This window comes from Pinus tabuliformis, chromosome 8, assembly GCF_031772625.1.
Source record: "Pinus tabuliformis cultivar Carrire ecotype Pingquan chromosome 8, CPIR1, whole genome shotgun sequence".
In the NCBI taxonomy this organism is placed as follows: Eukaryota; Viridiplantae; Streptophyta; class Pinopsida; order Pinales; family Pinaceae; genus Pinus; species Pinus tabuliformis.
The window spans coordinates 1,274,996,120-1,275,008,562 of record NC_142294.1 but is presented as its reverse complement, the minus strand read 5'-3'; the positions used below and the strand labels follow the sequence as shown (position 1 = coordinate 1,275,008,562).

The 12,443-nt window shown below is 40.3% G+C and overlaps 1 protein-coding gene across 1 annotated transcript in view; it reads right to left on the bottom strand.

Annotated features, from left to right (window-relative positions):
• Positions 1 to 939: 939 nt before the first annotated feature.
• The window catches only part of LOC149240044 (E3 ubiquitin-protein ligase UPL5-like), a 68,444-nt gene continuing 56,940 nt past the window's right edge, over positions 940 to 12,443 (bottom strand). Inside the window, exon 4 of the mRNA XM_089373619.1 lies at positions 940 to 1,618. Within this exon, the coding sequence (XP_089229745.1) occupies positions 1,355 to 1,618 (264 nt within the window). The 3' untranslated portion in view covers positions 940 to 1,354. The remainder of the gene's footprint in view (positions 1,619 to 12,443) is intronic.

Genomic DNA, 12,443 nt, shown 5'->3' with positions numbered 1-12,443 from the left:
TATGGCTGACAGAAGATTTCTAAAAAGTTTGAAATCTATCCATAAAATAATGAACCAATATAAGAGCTCTGGGCAGTTATGAGCACGAGGCATTGGTAACTTGTAATTTTAGTATTATTACTTTTCGGTTGTTTATAAATAGTTATAAACGGTATGCTGGTTTTTGTAAAATTTAGAAAGAAATCGATATTTGCTTCCTATGTGAACTGAAAGTAACCTGCTGCTACGAAAAAAATCACCCTTGCATAAATAACATTACCACACAAATCAGAGAAACTGGTAACATAAAAAAAAGTTGTACCGTCAGATAAAGGAAGCTTCCATCTGTGAAGCAATTTTGTTCCACAACCAAAATAAAAAGTAATTCTGAATTTAATTATGTCGTGATAAACCTGTTTCTCTTTATCCACTTAGGAGGTGGAGAATTCCACACAGACAAAACACTAAGAAGGTGCAGGGAATGGGAGGTGCAGTTTTGACATCAAAACACAAAGCCAAGAAGATATGTGTGTGTGTATCTATATATATGAGCACGTCAGAGACTGTGTGGCCAACATTGAAGGGGTGAGGAGAAAGATCCTGGTCAACTATGTAGGTTGCACCTGTTGATCTTTGCCAATAAATCAAAACCACATCATCAAAGAAAACATATTCGGACTAACCTAAGAAAGATGCAAAAGAACCAAAGATATCCTACTCTCCAACAACTTAAGCAACTTAAGCCCCTTACTCTGAAGCCAGAAACAAAACGAACTTCATTCAATTACATTGCTCAACTAACAGCTGTGTCTCCAAAGGGCGAGTAAATCACTAACTTACTAAAGAAGCATGCTGTACTTCACAATAAAGGTAAAAAAGCAACAAACGATGCAATACATTTCTAAATTTGGTACTTGATTTTAGTGATTTCAACGAAATTCAAGCATTTCAAAAAGGACATATTAGCAATCTGAACCTTCCAAATTCCCATCAGATACTTGATATGTTCTTGCCACTTATCCTATCTTGCACTGGAAAAATTTACATACACCTTTGCTTTTACAACTCCATGGATACAGCATGGTTATCCAATCAGAGCTCTGATGTTTCACTTAAGCTTCAAAGCTTACTAGACATCATCATTGCAATTATATACCCTCACCTTGTACCTTCATAAATTTCAGTCACAGTGATTAGGATATAACCAAATCATTTTGCCTAAATATCTTACACAAACATCCCACATTAGCATTAAGGCTACAATGAATAATTTTTTGCATTTACCCAGGGATAACAAAAGTTGGACAAAAATTGCCTACGTAGCTATACAGCTGTTTAATCCATATCGATTCTGAAATGTATGAGAGATTTTCCTCTATGCAAATCCAAAACCTTCTGCAATGTGTCCTTCAGTAATAGCATGAAGACGAGCATACATCACCTCAAAGCAAGGGTAGGGTGGAAGAACAAGCTGATAAAAACAAGTATGTGCAGTGGGCAGCCAACTCAAGTCTGTATAGGCTCTGTGTATGTGAAACTTGGAAGAAAGCCCAGAAAATCCTTCCGCAGGCAGGTGGGTAACAGATGTTGAGAAGAAGAGAAGCTTCCTCCGTTGCTCCATTGTCATACCCTCAACTACCTGCATCAAGCATGTCACAGGTCAAAACAGAGAATTCGATAAGGAAAAAAGAAAATTAAGTCAATATTTATGTTAAGCTAAAACACCACCCTGTTTTTGATGTTGAATACAAAATAATATATATCACGATTCAGCAGGTACAACCCCATTTAGAAAATAAAAGACACCATTTCAGAAAAAGCTAAATCATATGACATTATTTGGTTTGCAAAAACACAGAAAACAGAAAATGCCAGGATATTGTTAATCATCACAGGAACTAGACCCCAGCTCTCAGTTGTAAATTCCACTTTATGTTTTGTACTTCTAGTTTTAATCTTTGTTTTCAGCACGAGCTTATATGAATATGAGTCTCTCTCTCTTTCTCTCTTCATAGCACTATTGTCCAATTACCACATCCCATGCTGCAGAGCTTTGCCATAACAATTGAAAGTTATTTTATCCACAGCCCCTTTCTGTCAAAATTCCCACACTGTCGGTTCACATCATCTAGCCAGGTTGCCTCAAGCGCAAACATCACTATAGCTCTGAATCTTATAGTTTCCCTGTGCATGTCGTCCTTGAAATGAATTTTTCTGAGGCTATATTGGCTCAGAAAAATCCAACATAACTTATGCTCCTATAGAAGCTTTCTAAAAACACTTATTTCATACTACCAAATGACCTAAAAGGCTAGGTCAATGGGACTAGGAAGAACAATCAGTGATACTTTAACTGTAGGAGTTCCCTAAGGTACTCTGAATGCATAAAGACGAAATAGATGAAAAAGGTAAAACAACAAAGGAATAAAGCAATTAAAAAAGTAGAAGAAAGATCTTCTAGATGTCCATGAGACAATAAGGAGAGAGAGGATGAAGAAGAAACATTTGCAGCTGTGTTGGGCACATCATCTAATGATGTCATATGGAGACTGCCTATTGTTGAGAGGGCTCATCTAGGTAGCCCCGGAAGGAACATAGGTTCCACAAGCAAAGACTCACCAAATACTCAAGGCCCGAAAACATAACTTATGCTCCTATAGAAGCTTTCTAAAAACACTTATTTCATACTACCAAATGACCTAAAAGGCTAGGTCAATGGGACTAGGAAGAACAAGCAGTGATACTTTAACTGTAGGAGTTCCCTAAGGTACTCTGAATGCATAAAGACGAAATAGATGAAAAAGGTAAAACAACAAAGGAATAAAGCAATTAAAAAAGTAGAAGAAAGATCTTCTAGATGTCCATGAGACAATAAGGAGAGAGGATGAAGAGGAAACATTTGCAGCTGCGTTGGGCACATCATCTAATGATGTCATATGGAGACTGCCTATTGTTGAGAGGGCTCATCTAGGTAGCCCCGGGAGGAACATAGGTTCCACAAGCAAAGACTCACCAAATACTCAAGGCCCGAAAACATAACTTATGCTCCTATAGAAGCTTTCTAAAAACACTTATTTCATACTACCAAATGACCTAAAAGGCTAGGTCAATGGGACTAGGAAGAACAATCAGTGATACTTTAACTGTAGGAGTTCCCTAAGGTACTCTAAATGCATAAAGACGAAATAGATGAAAAAGGTAAAACAACAAAGGAATAAAGCAATTAAAAAAGTAGAAGAAAGATCTTCTAGATGTCCATGAGACAATAAGGAGAGAGAGGATGAAGAGGAAACATTTGCAGCTGCGTTGGGCACATCATCTAATGATGTCATATGGAGACTGCCTATTGTTGAGAGGGCTCATCTAGGTAGCCCCGGGAGGAACATAGGTTCCACAAGCAAAGACTCACCAAATACTCAAGGCCCGAAAACATCCTTATATAAGCCTAGCTTCGATTGGGTCGTTGAAATGGTCCAGTTTGAGAATGGTTACTCCTTTGTTTCTCATGGGGATCACTCGAATGGCCCCAAAGCAAAAGCTGGCCATCATCCTACCATTTTGATACTCCTTGTGCCATGAATTAGATGATTTGCATGTTGCTTAGTGCCAGTAAGAATTGAGGTAGCTGAAAGTGGGGCCTCCTTCCTTAAAAAATGGAAGTGGTGAGGGGCATACCCCCCTAAAAGATGGAAGTGCAGAGGGGTGTCCGCCCTTGAGTCATGGAACAAGCAGCAATATCTCCCTCAAATCTCATAACAGATGGCATGCTCAAAAATGAAATGTTCCTCCAACTCCACCTCTTGCAAACGGCATTGCTAGCATATCCTCCTTCGTCATGAGACATAGTGACCAAACTCAATTCAACGTGTGATGAGAGAATACCTTAGACTATCCAAGATGAGCCCATGAGATCAATCATGTGAAGCATACTCAAAGGGAACAAGAAGAGCATCCCTCACTAGAAAAAAATGGTCCAAATAGAAAACCATCTTAGGGCCAAAAGCCTAGGAGAGGAGAAATCAAAATAACCTGTATGTATTGTCCATAGACGTCCTCCCTAACTCCCCTACTAATACCTTGATCGAGAGGATAAAGTGGCCCAGAGCATCTAGTGAACAATGAAAAGGGAGGGAAGTGCTTGATAGATGCGCCAATACACTAAAACCATGAGGAGGTCCAACAATTACCAAACTTATCTCCATCCTAAGGGGGTAGAAAGTTAGAAACAAATCTCTATCAAACAACAAAGGGCCAAGTGAGGGTATCTCCCTTGTCACTAATTCTACCATGGTGCAAACTCTATGAAGAAAGAAATCAATATGAAAATGCTCTCAAGTGCATGGGATGGGCGTTGTCACCCCCTGGAAATGCTTGGCTTATTTTTTATCACCTTGACCCCTAGACCATGTTCTCCCACACCACCTCCTTTTTTTATCTTCCTGGGCAACCTCCCACTTGCATCCACCCCCCATCCTCCACCACTTGCCACCTTGTGGAGAGCAACCAAAGCTATGTGGATCAACAGAGCAACTAACTAAGAAGGGCTCCAAGCCAAATTCCTTAAACATAACGTCCAATCCACGATCTCACATATCGTTGATTTATTTAATCTAGTGGTATGTTGAGGTTTACCGCCCTCTTTGACTAAACACATTGTTCATCTAGTCCACAAATCAAGGAGTAGTTTTGATCCAAACAACTATTAGACTATCATGGTGGGTCATACATTCTCCAAGCTTTTTATGTCATGATACCACACCAATGACTTTCTAAGGAGTTCAAACGCTATTATCTCAGGGCTAGAAGAAAAGCAGTGTTATTGGGGTATGTCTTATATTCTTTGCATGATTACCTACATGAGTTATACGTTGTGTCGGGCACAACAAGGGGGTCATAGAGTGGGGTGGAAGCCCCCCTACATAGGGGCATGCAACACCGCTAAAAAAATTGAAGTTCTTTTTGCATCCATTTTGTACACAAGGCTTTTGCTTTTAGTAGTTTTGTGGCACATAATGGTTCAACCCATGGTTTTGTAATTCCGATTAAGGAACTATGGTTGTATTCTAATCCTGGTTAAATGGATTGGTGATTTATGGATGCCACAAGATATAAATATTGGATTGTAACACTGTAAAGAAGATATATACTGAAAAAAAAAAATATTTTTGGTTTTCCTGATTTGGGTTTTCAAGGTCAAATCTCTATGTTAATGTGTGTGTGTGTGTGCAATTGTGTATTTTTTGTTTCATTGAGATTATGTTTGCAACAATTAATTGTACAGGATTAAAACTTACAATTTCAGCCCCAACTACTAGACAATTCATCACATCTTCATACTTTAAGCCATTATTAAGAGGACACGCCATCACTCATCGAAGGTTTACAGTTGCTTTGTAGACTTCTGAAAAGTGTTTGGCATAGTATCGTGGGAGGCATTATTCCAAAGACTTGGTGACACTGGCATATTTGAGACCCCGCTGGCATCTATTGTGAGACTATGAGTTAGTCTTGTGAAACACCTCAAGATGGCACACGACCTTTCTAACTTCATCCAAAGTACCATTAGGGTAAAAATAGGGGTGTCCCCCTCTCACCGATCCTCATTGGGATCTATATTGATGAGTTAGGCTTTTCTCCATGAGCATATCCAAGAGGGGGGTAGTTGTCTTCCACATCAGGTGTTGATCTCCTTGCTCCTATTCGTTGATGACTTGGTCTTGTTCACCTCTACTCTCGGGGGCTTACACAAACAAATTGATGCACTATCTAGTTTTTGCGACCTTTAACAATCGACGTGTCAACCTGGGTAAACCCAAGGTTTTGATCTTCAATGCATCAAAGAGCTCTCTTATAGACTTACATTTCTACCATCAAGGGACAAAATCTAGGATCACGACTTATGCATACCTTGGGTACAGGGACCACCACTTTGGTTTGGCAAGTCCTCCAACCTCAACTCAATAAAAGGTATGGTTCCTTAGCTGTCACTAACAGAAGTGCTTCCAAGGGAAATTTCAAGATATCTTAACTAAACTCTACCTCATGGAGGCAAATGATTAGACCCACAATTCTTAATGGTTCCAAGATCTAGGGACCAAGCTTGTTACAAACAAACTGCACTAGGTTGGAGAGAGTACAAACCTTGCTTATGAGGCACATCACCAGTTGTAAGTGAATGGTTTTGCAACCCATCATCCAACCAATGTTCGACATACACCCTTTCCCCCTCAAAGTCATTTTCTATTTGGTTTCTTTCCTTCATTAAGTACGATCTCTCGAAGACTCTGCCATTGAGGGAGAGGAATCCCTAGCTTGCATTGTGCTCCTCGAAGGCTCTCACTTCAGATTCTCCCTCAGGCTGAGCAAGAGGTTGGTTCTTAGAGGTGTCTCAATTTCTCCATTTGATCACTCTCTCCCTAGAGTTCCTTCCCTCACTTGGATTCTCCCTTGATACGATGAGTCATCTCTTGCTAACTAGATGGGTACTGAATCAAGCTATAAGAGAGGATATATACAAATTGTACATTCAGGTTACCTAGACCTACCCCTAACAAGACTGGGCTTAAAGATGTCCTTCTACCTAAAGCACTTTTTGGAATTGCAAGATGGCATCATCGTCCACCCCCTTATCCGTGCAAGCAATAGATGCACTCGCTCAAGATCGCTTTGGGATAGCATCGAGTCGACTCCCATTGACTCTGGATAAAGACACATCGCCATATACCACGATCTAATAGGATTTGCTAGGTGTACCACCTTTCAGGAGCCAAAGATGGAGATGCACCTTATTTTTTAGTGCCCCTATACTATGAGATCAGAGGACACTGTCATTGCCTATGTTGGACTTGAAGGGTTCCCTCTATACTTTCTTCTAGTAACAAAACAAGAGATGCTTAGCCCCTCTTCATTAGAGAGATACACTACCACCTATCCCAACTCCTACAAGCCATGCCCCGCTTTGGATGACTAGACCAATCACCTCGTACTTCACTGTGATTTGTCAAATCTAGGCAACAAACGAAATGCAAAGTTCGAGAGTGCACTAGATGGTAGAATGGTGAGAGCACAGGTTTCTCCTTAGCCTCTCCCTTTGGGAGGCCAATCAATATTATTGAGTTTGGCTCGATAGTATTGGTCCATAAATCAAGCCACACATTCTTAGAGCACTAGAGAGATCAACGCCAAACAAATTCAGAGTAGAACACCTCTCGCCCATCAGAATACCTCTGAAACATATCCATTTGGAGTTTCGTTCTCTCAACCTTGGATGCTAGGAGTATCCCTCACTCATACATTCCCCCCCCCCTAAATAATACAATCAAAACCACCAATTGTTCCAAAGGACTTCGACATCGAGCTAGTGCCTTGTTCAACCCCCTCGCCCCTAGCCACCAAACTCAACGAACCTTGGCATTATATGCCTCATCATCTGATTTCTCTCCTTCATTCTCTCTCTCTCCACAGGTTCTTGAGTTGTACAAACTCAATGTTTTCTAACATCATACCTTCGTCACGGTTTTATACCCTATGTTCTAATATCATACTTATGTAGGTTTCTTTCTTTATATTATTTCGGTGTCTCTAGGAGTTGTGCTTGCACTCCCACATTGTATTCAAATTGGTTGTACTCTTAAAATCCCATTGACCTACTCTTGTTGTCATTCGTCAAACATTGCTATAATTACCTTATCTTACCTTGGAGAGTAGAGGCAATTATAGGTTGCCAAAAAACTTAGGTTATGCACCTTGTTCTATCTTGAACAAACACCACATCATTTGGGGCAATAGCAAAGATATCGAGTATTGATGGGTTGATGGAGACCTTTTTGGAGACATTTCACCATGAGGTTCCACTAGACAAATTTGAGGCACAGTTACCTAGCTAACATTACCTTTGTTGCATCATTAACTGAAAGCCTTGCTCCTAGGTTGAAGTCGAGACTCGATATTGTTGAAAATAGTACCAAGGAGAGGTGTTACCTATGTCACACGGTTCGAGTTCGAATTCGAGTTCGACAACGATTAGGTTTGATTCAGGTTCGAATTTTCCGATCAGATTCGAATGAGGCTCGGCATTAGGTTCGACTATACATATTTTTCAATATATATATATATATATATATGTGTGACAAAATAAAATTCCGGTCGTACAGAAAAAGGTAAGGTAGATACAGCATTTGAATATTAACAAATAGCAGGCATGGGGCGTTTGGATGGTTCAAGCCAAGACTCTCGGTATAAAAGCAGTACTGAGATTGTTTTATTTCTCACGGTAAATAATAGGGTTCAATGAAGGTATCACTAGACAAAGACTCAAAACAATTATCCAGAGTTAATGGCTCTTAGGCCGTAATAATTTGCTATTTTTGAATTACTTCTATTCAATTGGGGTTTTAGTTCTGTTATAGTTCCGCTACTATTCGGACCATCTTAGTCTTTTGCAGTAGTAGTGCTTTTTTTGCTATATAGGATCATAACAACAAGTCATTTTTTTAGAAATGTTCTTTGTTATAGATTGTTAACTGTTTAATAAATTCAGAGTATTCGACGCTTATATCACGTTTTTTATTTTAAAGTTTGTTGTTGTGGACAGAACAATTACAGATAAACGAAAAAGAACTCGACCGAACCCTGTAAACCCTTCGAATAAGCTGAAACTCATCATTATACCTGAACTTTTCCCTCCTGAGGCCCGAAATTGTGTTATTTTGGCCTTCGGCTTGAAGTGTTTACGTTTGTCAGTATAAGAATTCAGTTTCTGCAAATTTAAGAATCAGAATCAGAACACCATGTTTGCGGTATCGTTATCTTGTTTCAGTTTTGGGCATAAACATCGATTCGCAGACGATTTTATGTTTGAAACGAATTTAGGGTAATATGAAACTTACCGCTTTGAGTTGTGCCCAGTTAGGATTCAATGTCGTAGAAGTAAGGGGAGTGCCTTCTTTTTTAGGGTTCTCTCTGTCATCGCGACGTCTCTTGCCCGCCATTGTTGTGCAGTCTGTAAACAAAATACGAAAGATGGGTGTCCTTCTAAACTAACTATTTATATGTATGTGCATGTGGGAGAACATAAGTGGGAACAGCATTGCGGAGGTCAGCGGTTCTTTCTAACTACGTATTTTATGTTTACGTTTGGGATCGCTCGGTGACAGGTGTTGATGCGATAAAATGATGTGGGCGAGCAACACACCTTTCGACCAATTAACTCGTTGTCAAACAGGCAACTAAAACCGCCAAAAAAAACCATCGAACCTAAAAAAAACCCTTGAAATTCGCGTTAAATCCGTTCAGATTCGATTTTTTATTCAGGTTCGTTTAAGTTCATTTAGGTTCGACTGGGTTCGGGTTCGTTGAGGTTCGCCTTCAAGTTCGACTTTCAAGTTCGGCGAACCTGAACGAACTTCAAATTTTTTTACAGGTTCGCCGAATTTCGAACCTGAAGCTTCAGGTTCACCGAACCCTGTGACATTGGGTGTTACTAGGCATTTATCCCTTTTAGCCTATTAGACACATTAACTACTTTTGTCTTTGTGACATTTATGAGTTATATTAATGTCATGGGTGGAAAAGGTACTTAAAAGTGTTGTGTCATGTACTTTTCTAATATTAAAATCACTTGAACTGTATAAAGTGACTTTATGTGTAAAGTAGTAAGTGTAATTTTCTAATATTAAAGTGAGTTGAAAAATCACTTTGTGAGAAAAATAGAAAAAGGTACTAGGAGGCTTTTAAGTAATGGGACCAATGTGTGAGGGGGGTCAATTGAGAGAGTTAATCTCAACCACACATCTTGAGATTTGGAGATTAAATCTCATCCATTGGATCCTAGGTTTAGGGATTCAATTTTTTCTAAGAGACAAAAGGAGAAAAGGGAGGCTCATTCTTCACTTCACACTTGAGAGAGCATGAGGAGAAGAGGAGAGAACTTCAAGGAGAGTTTGCAGCTAGAGGAGAATTCAATTTGCTAGGAGAGAGGCAGCCATAGGAGGCACGAATTCCAAAGAGAGGAGCACGAAAATCAAGGAGACAGTCAACGCGAAAATTGAGGCAAATAGCAACACAGAAATAGAGGCAAGGGAGCACGAATTTCGAGGGTTGTGGGACACATGTCGAGGGACTGCTCAACGTGATTTTCGAGGAGGGGTTATGTTGTCACCTGGCATGAATTTCGAGGTTTTTCCAATCACTTCCAGCATAGAATTTCAAGGCTACTTCAACACGAATTCCAAGGCATATTTGGCACAGAAATCGAGGTTGTTTTGGCACATAAACCGAGGTTACTTCAGCACAGATTTCAAGGCAGCTTTTTGGGCACATATTTCGAGGCCACTTTTTGAGCACAAAAATTGAGGCACTGAGCTGTGGGAAAGTGCAGAAAATTCTGGGCATGAAAAATTTGTGAAATCTGAAAATTATTAGTGGGCACAAATTTCCAGATTTGCATTTAATGCTTCAGCTGAAGGGAGATAAGTATTGTGTTTAATTTTGTGTACTTAGACTAATTTCTCAAGCAATGAAATCCTCCTTTGAAGACCAGTTTCCCCCAAGAGGTTGTGGGGTCACCTTGACCAAAAAATAAGTGTCTCACATGCTTGAATGCTTACCTAAATTTTGTATTAATTTCAGCTGATAAGAAAAGTGAAAAATAGTAAAAATATTCTTTGAATGTTTACAATTATTGCATTCTGAAATCAATGTGACAAAACATGTGGGTTGGGCCAACTAAACACATGCAAACTTGTAAACTGGGGTAAGGGTGCAGATCATTAATTTTCTACATGGTATCAGAGCCAAGTTGAGGTTAAAATCTTCATTTTCAGTCAGCTGATAAAGAGGGCAGCAAGCTACCAAAGTCTTTAGACGGTGAACCATACATTTGAAACTTTGCCAAAAACCCAAAGACTTCAGCAGTTCAGAGGGAGAGAGGTTCTAGCTTCCAGATTTGCTTCAATTGGTTGGTTGTGGGGTCATGGCTACAGGGTTGAGAGTAGAGGACAGATTGATGGGGCTGAAAACTTTGGCCCATGGAAGGGGAGGATTAGGATTTTACTGGAAGTGGTGGAAGTGTGGAATGTTGTTGAAGCAGTTGTGCAAGCACCCACTCATCCAGCTCAATTGGTAGAGTTCAACAAGAAGAATGTGAAGGCAAAGAGGATCCTTCTAGATGCCATGAAGGGCCATTTATTCCCTCATGTTACAGGGATGAGATATGCATATCAGATGTGCGATTCCTTGGTATCTTTGCACTAGAGTTATAATGAGAACAAGAAGATGGTGTTGAGACAAAAACTATGCAACACCAAGATGACCAAGACCGATAGTGTGACATCTTTCCTCACCAGAGTCTCACAGGTGAAGGATGGGTTAGTTGCTATTGGAGATATTGTTCCAAAGGAGCAGTTGGTTCGAATTGCTTTATTAGAGGGGTTCACATGAGAGGTGGCAACAAGAGTGGAGGGGGAGGTGAAGAGGAGAATGTTGCTCTTGTGGCAAAGGGCAAGAAGAGCAAGAAGATCAAGAAGGGATCTTCTCGTGAAACGAGATGAGCAAAGTGAAATGCTTTGCTTGTGGGAAGATGGGTCACTATGTTGTTCAGTGTCCCAATAAGAAGAGTAAGAAGAATCAAGGAGTTGCAACTTCAGCAGATGTGGATGATTTTGCAGCTATGTTTGACTCAGAGTGTGCTTTGGTGGTGAGTTTAGCCACTCATGTCACTTCTTCCCGTGCATGGTTCATAGACAGTGAAGCATCCGACCATATGACCAGAGTTAAAGAGCACTTCACGAGCCTTTTAAAGGATGACATTGACTTGGAGGTTGTGCTTGGCGACAACTCCAAAGTCAAGGCGGCAGGTATGGCGACAATTCCATTTCAGACGCAGTCATCACCTCTGAAGGTGACAAATGTTCTTTATGTTCCAGCGTTGAAGAAGAGTTTGATATCAGTTTCCAACTTGGAGGACAAGGTTGTATGAGGTATTGTTTCGAAAGGGGCAAGGGTTGATATATCCTAGAGGATCTAGTATCGAGTCTACTCGTGTGATCGGAGCTTGCAATGGGAGACTATACAGACTCATGTTTCAGCCTCTTCGAGCTAGGGTAGCGCAAACCAGTGACAGTGATTTATGTGAGTTGTGGCACAGGAAAATGGCCCACTTGCACCGTGGATCTTTCAAGATGATGAGGGAGATGGTTACCGAGTTGCTAGATTTCAGCACTGAGCATCATGATGTGTGCGGTGCAGGGGGTGTGCTTTGGGAAAGTACACCAAGAAACCTTTCCAGAGCAAGGACAGCAGCATTGCAAGTATCCTTGATTTGATTCATTATGATGTATGTGGTCCTATATCCCATGTCTCATTGAGTGGATATGAGTACTATGTGACAAACATTGATGACCACTCCAGGAGGACCTAGATTTACTTCCTGAAGACCAAGGATGAGGTCTTCTGGCAATTCCAAG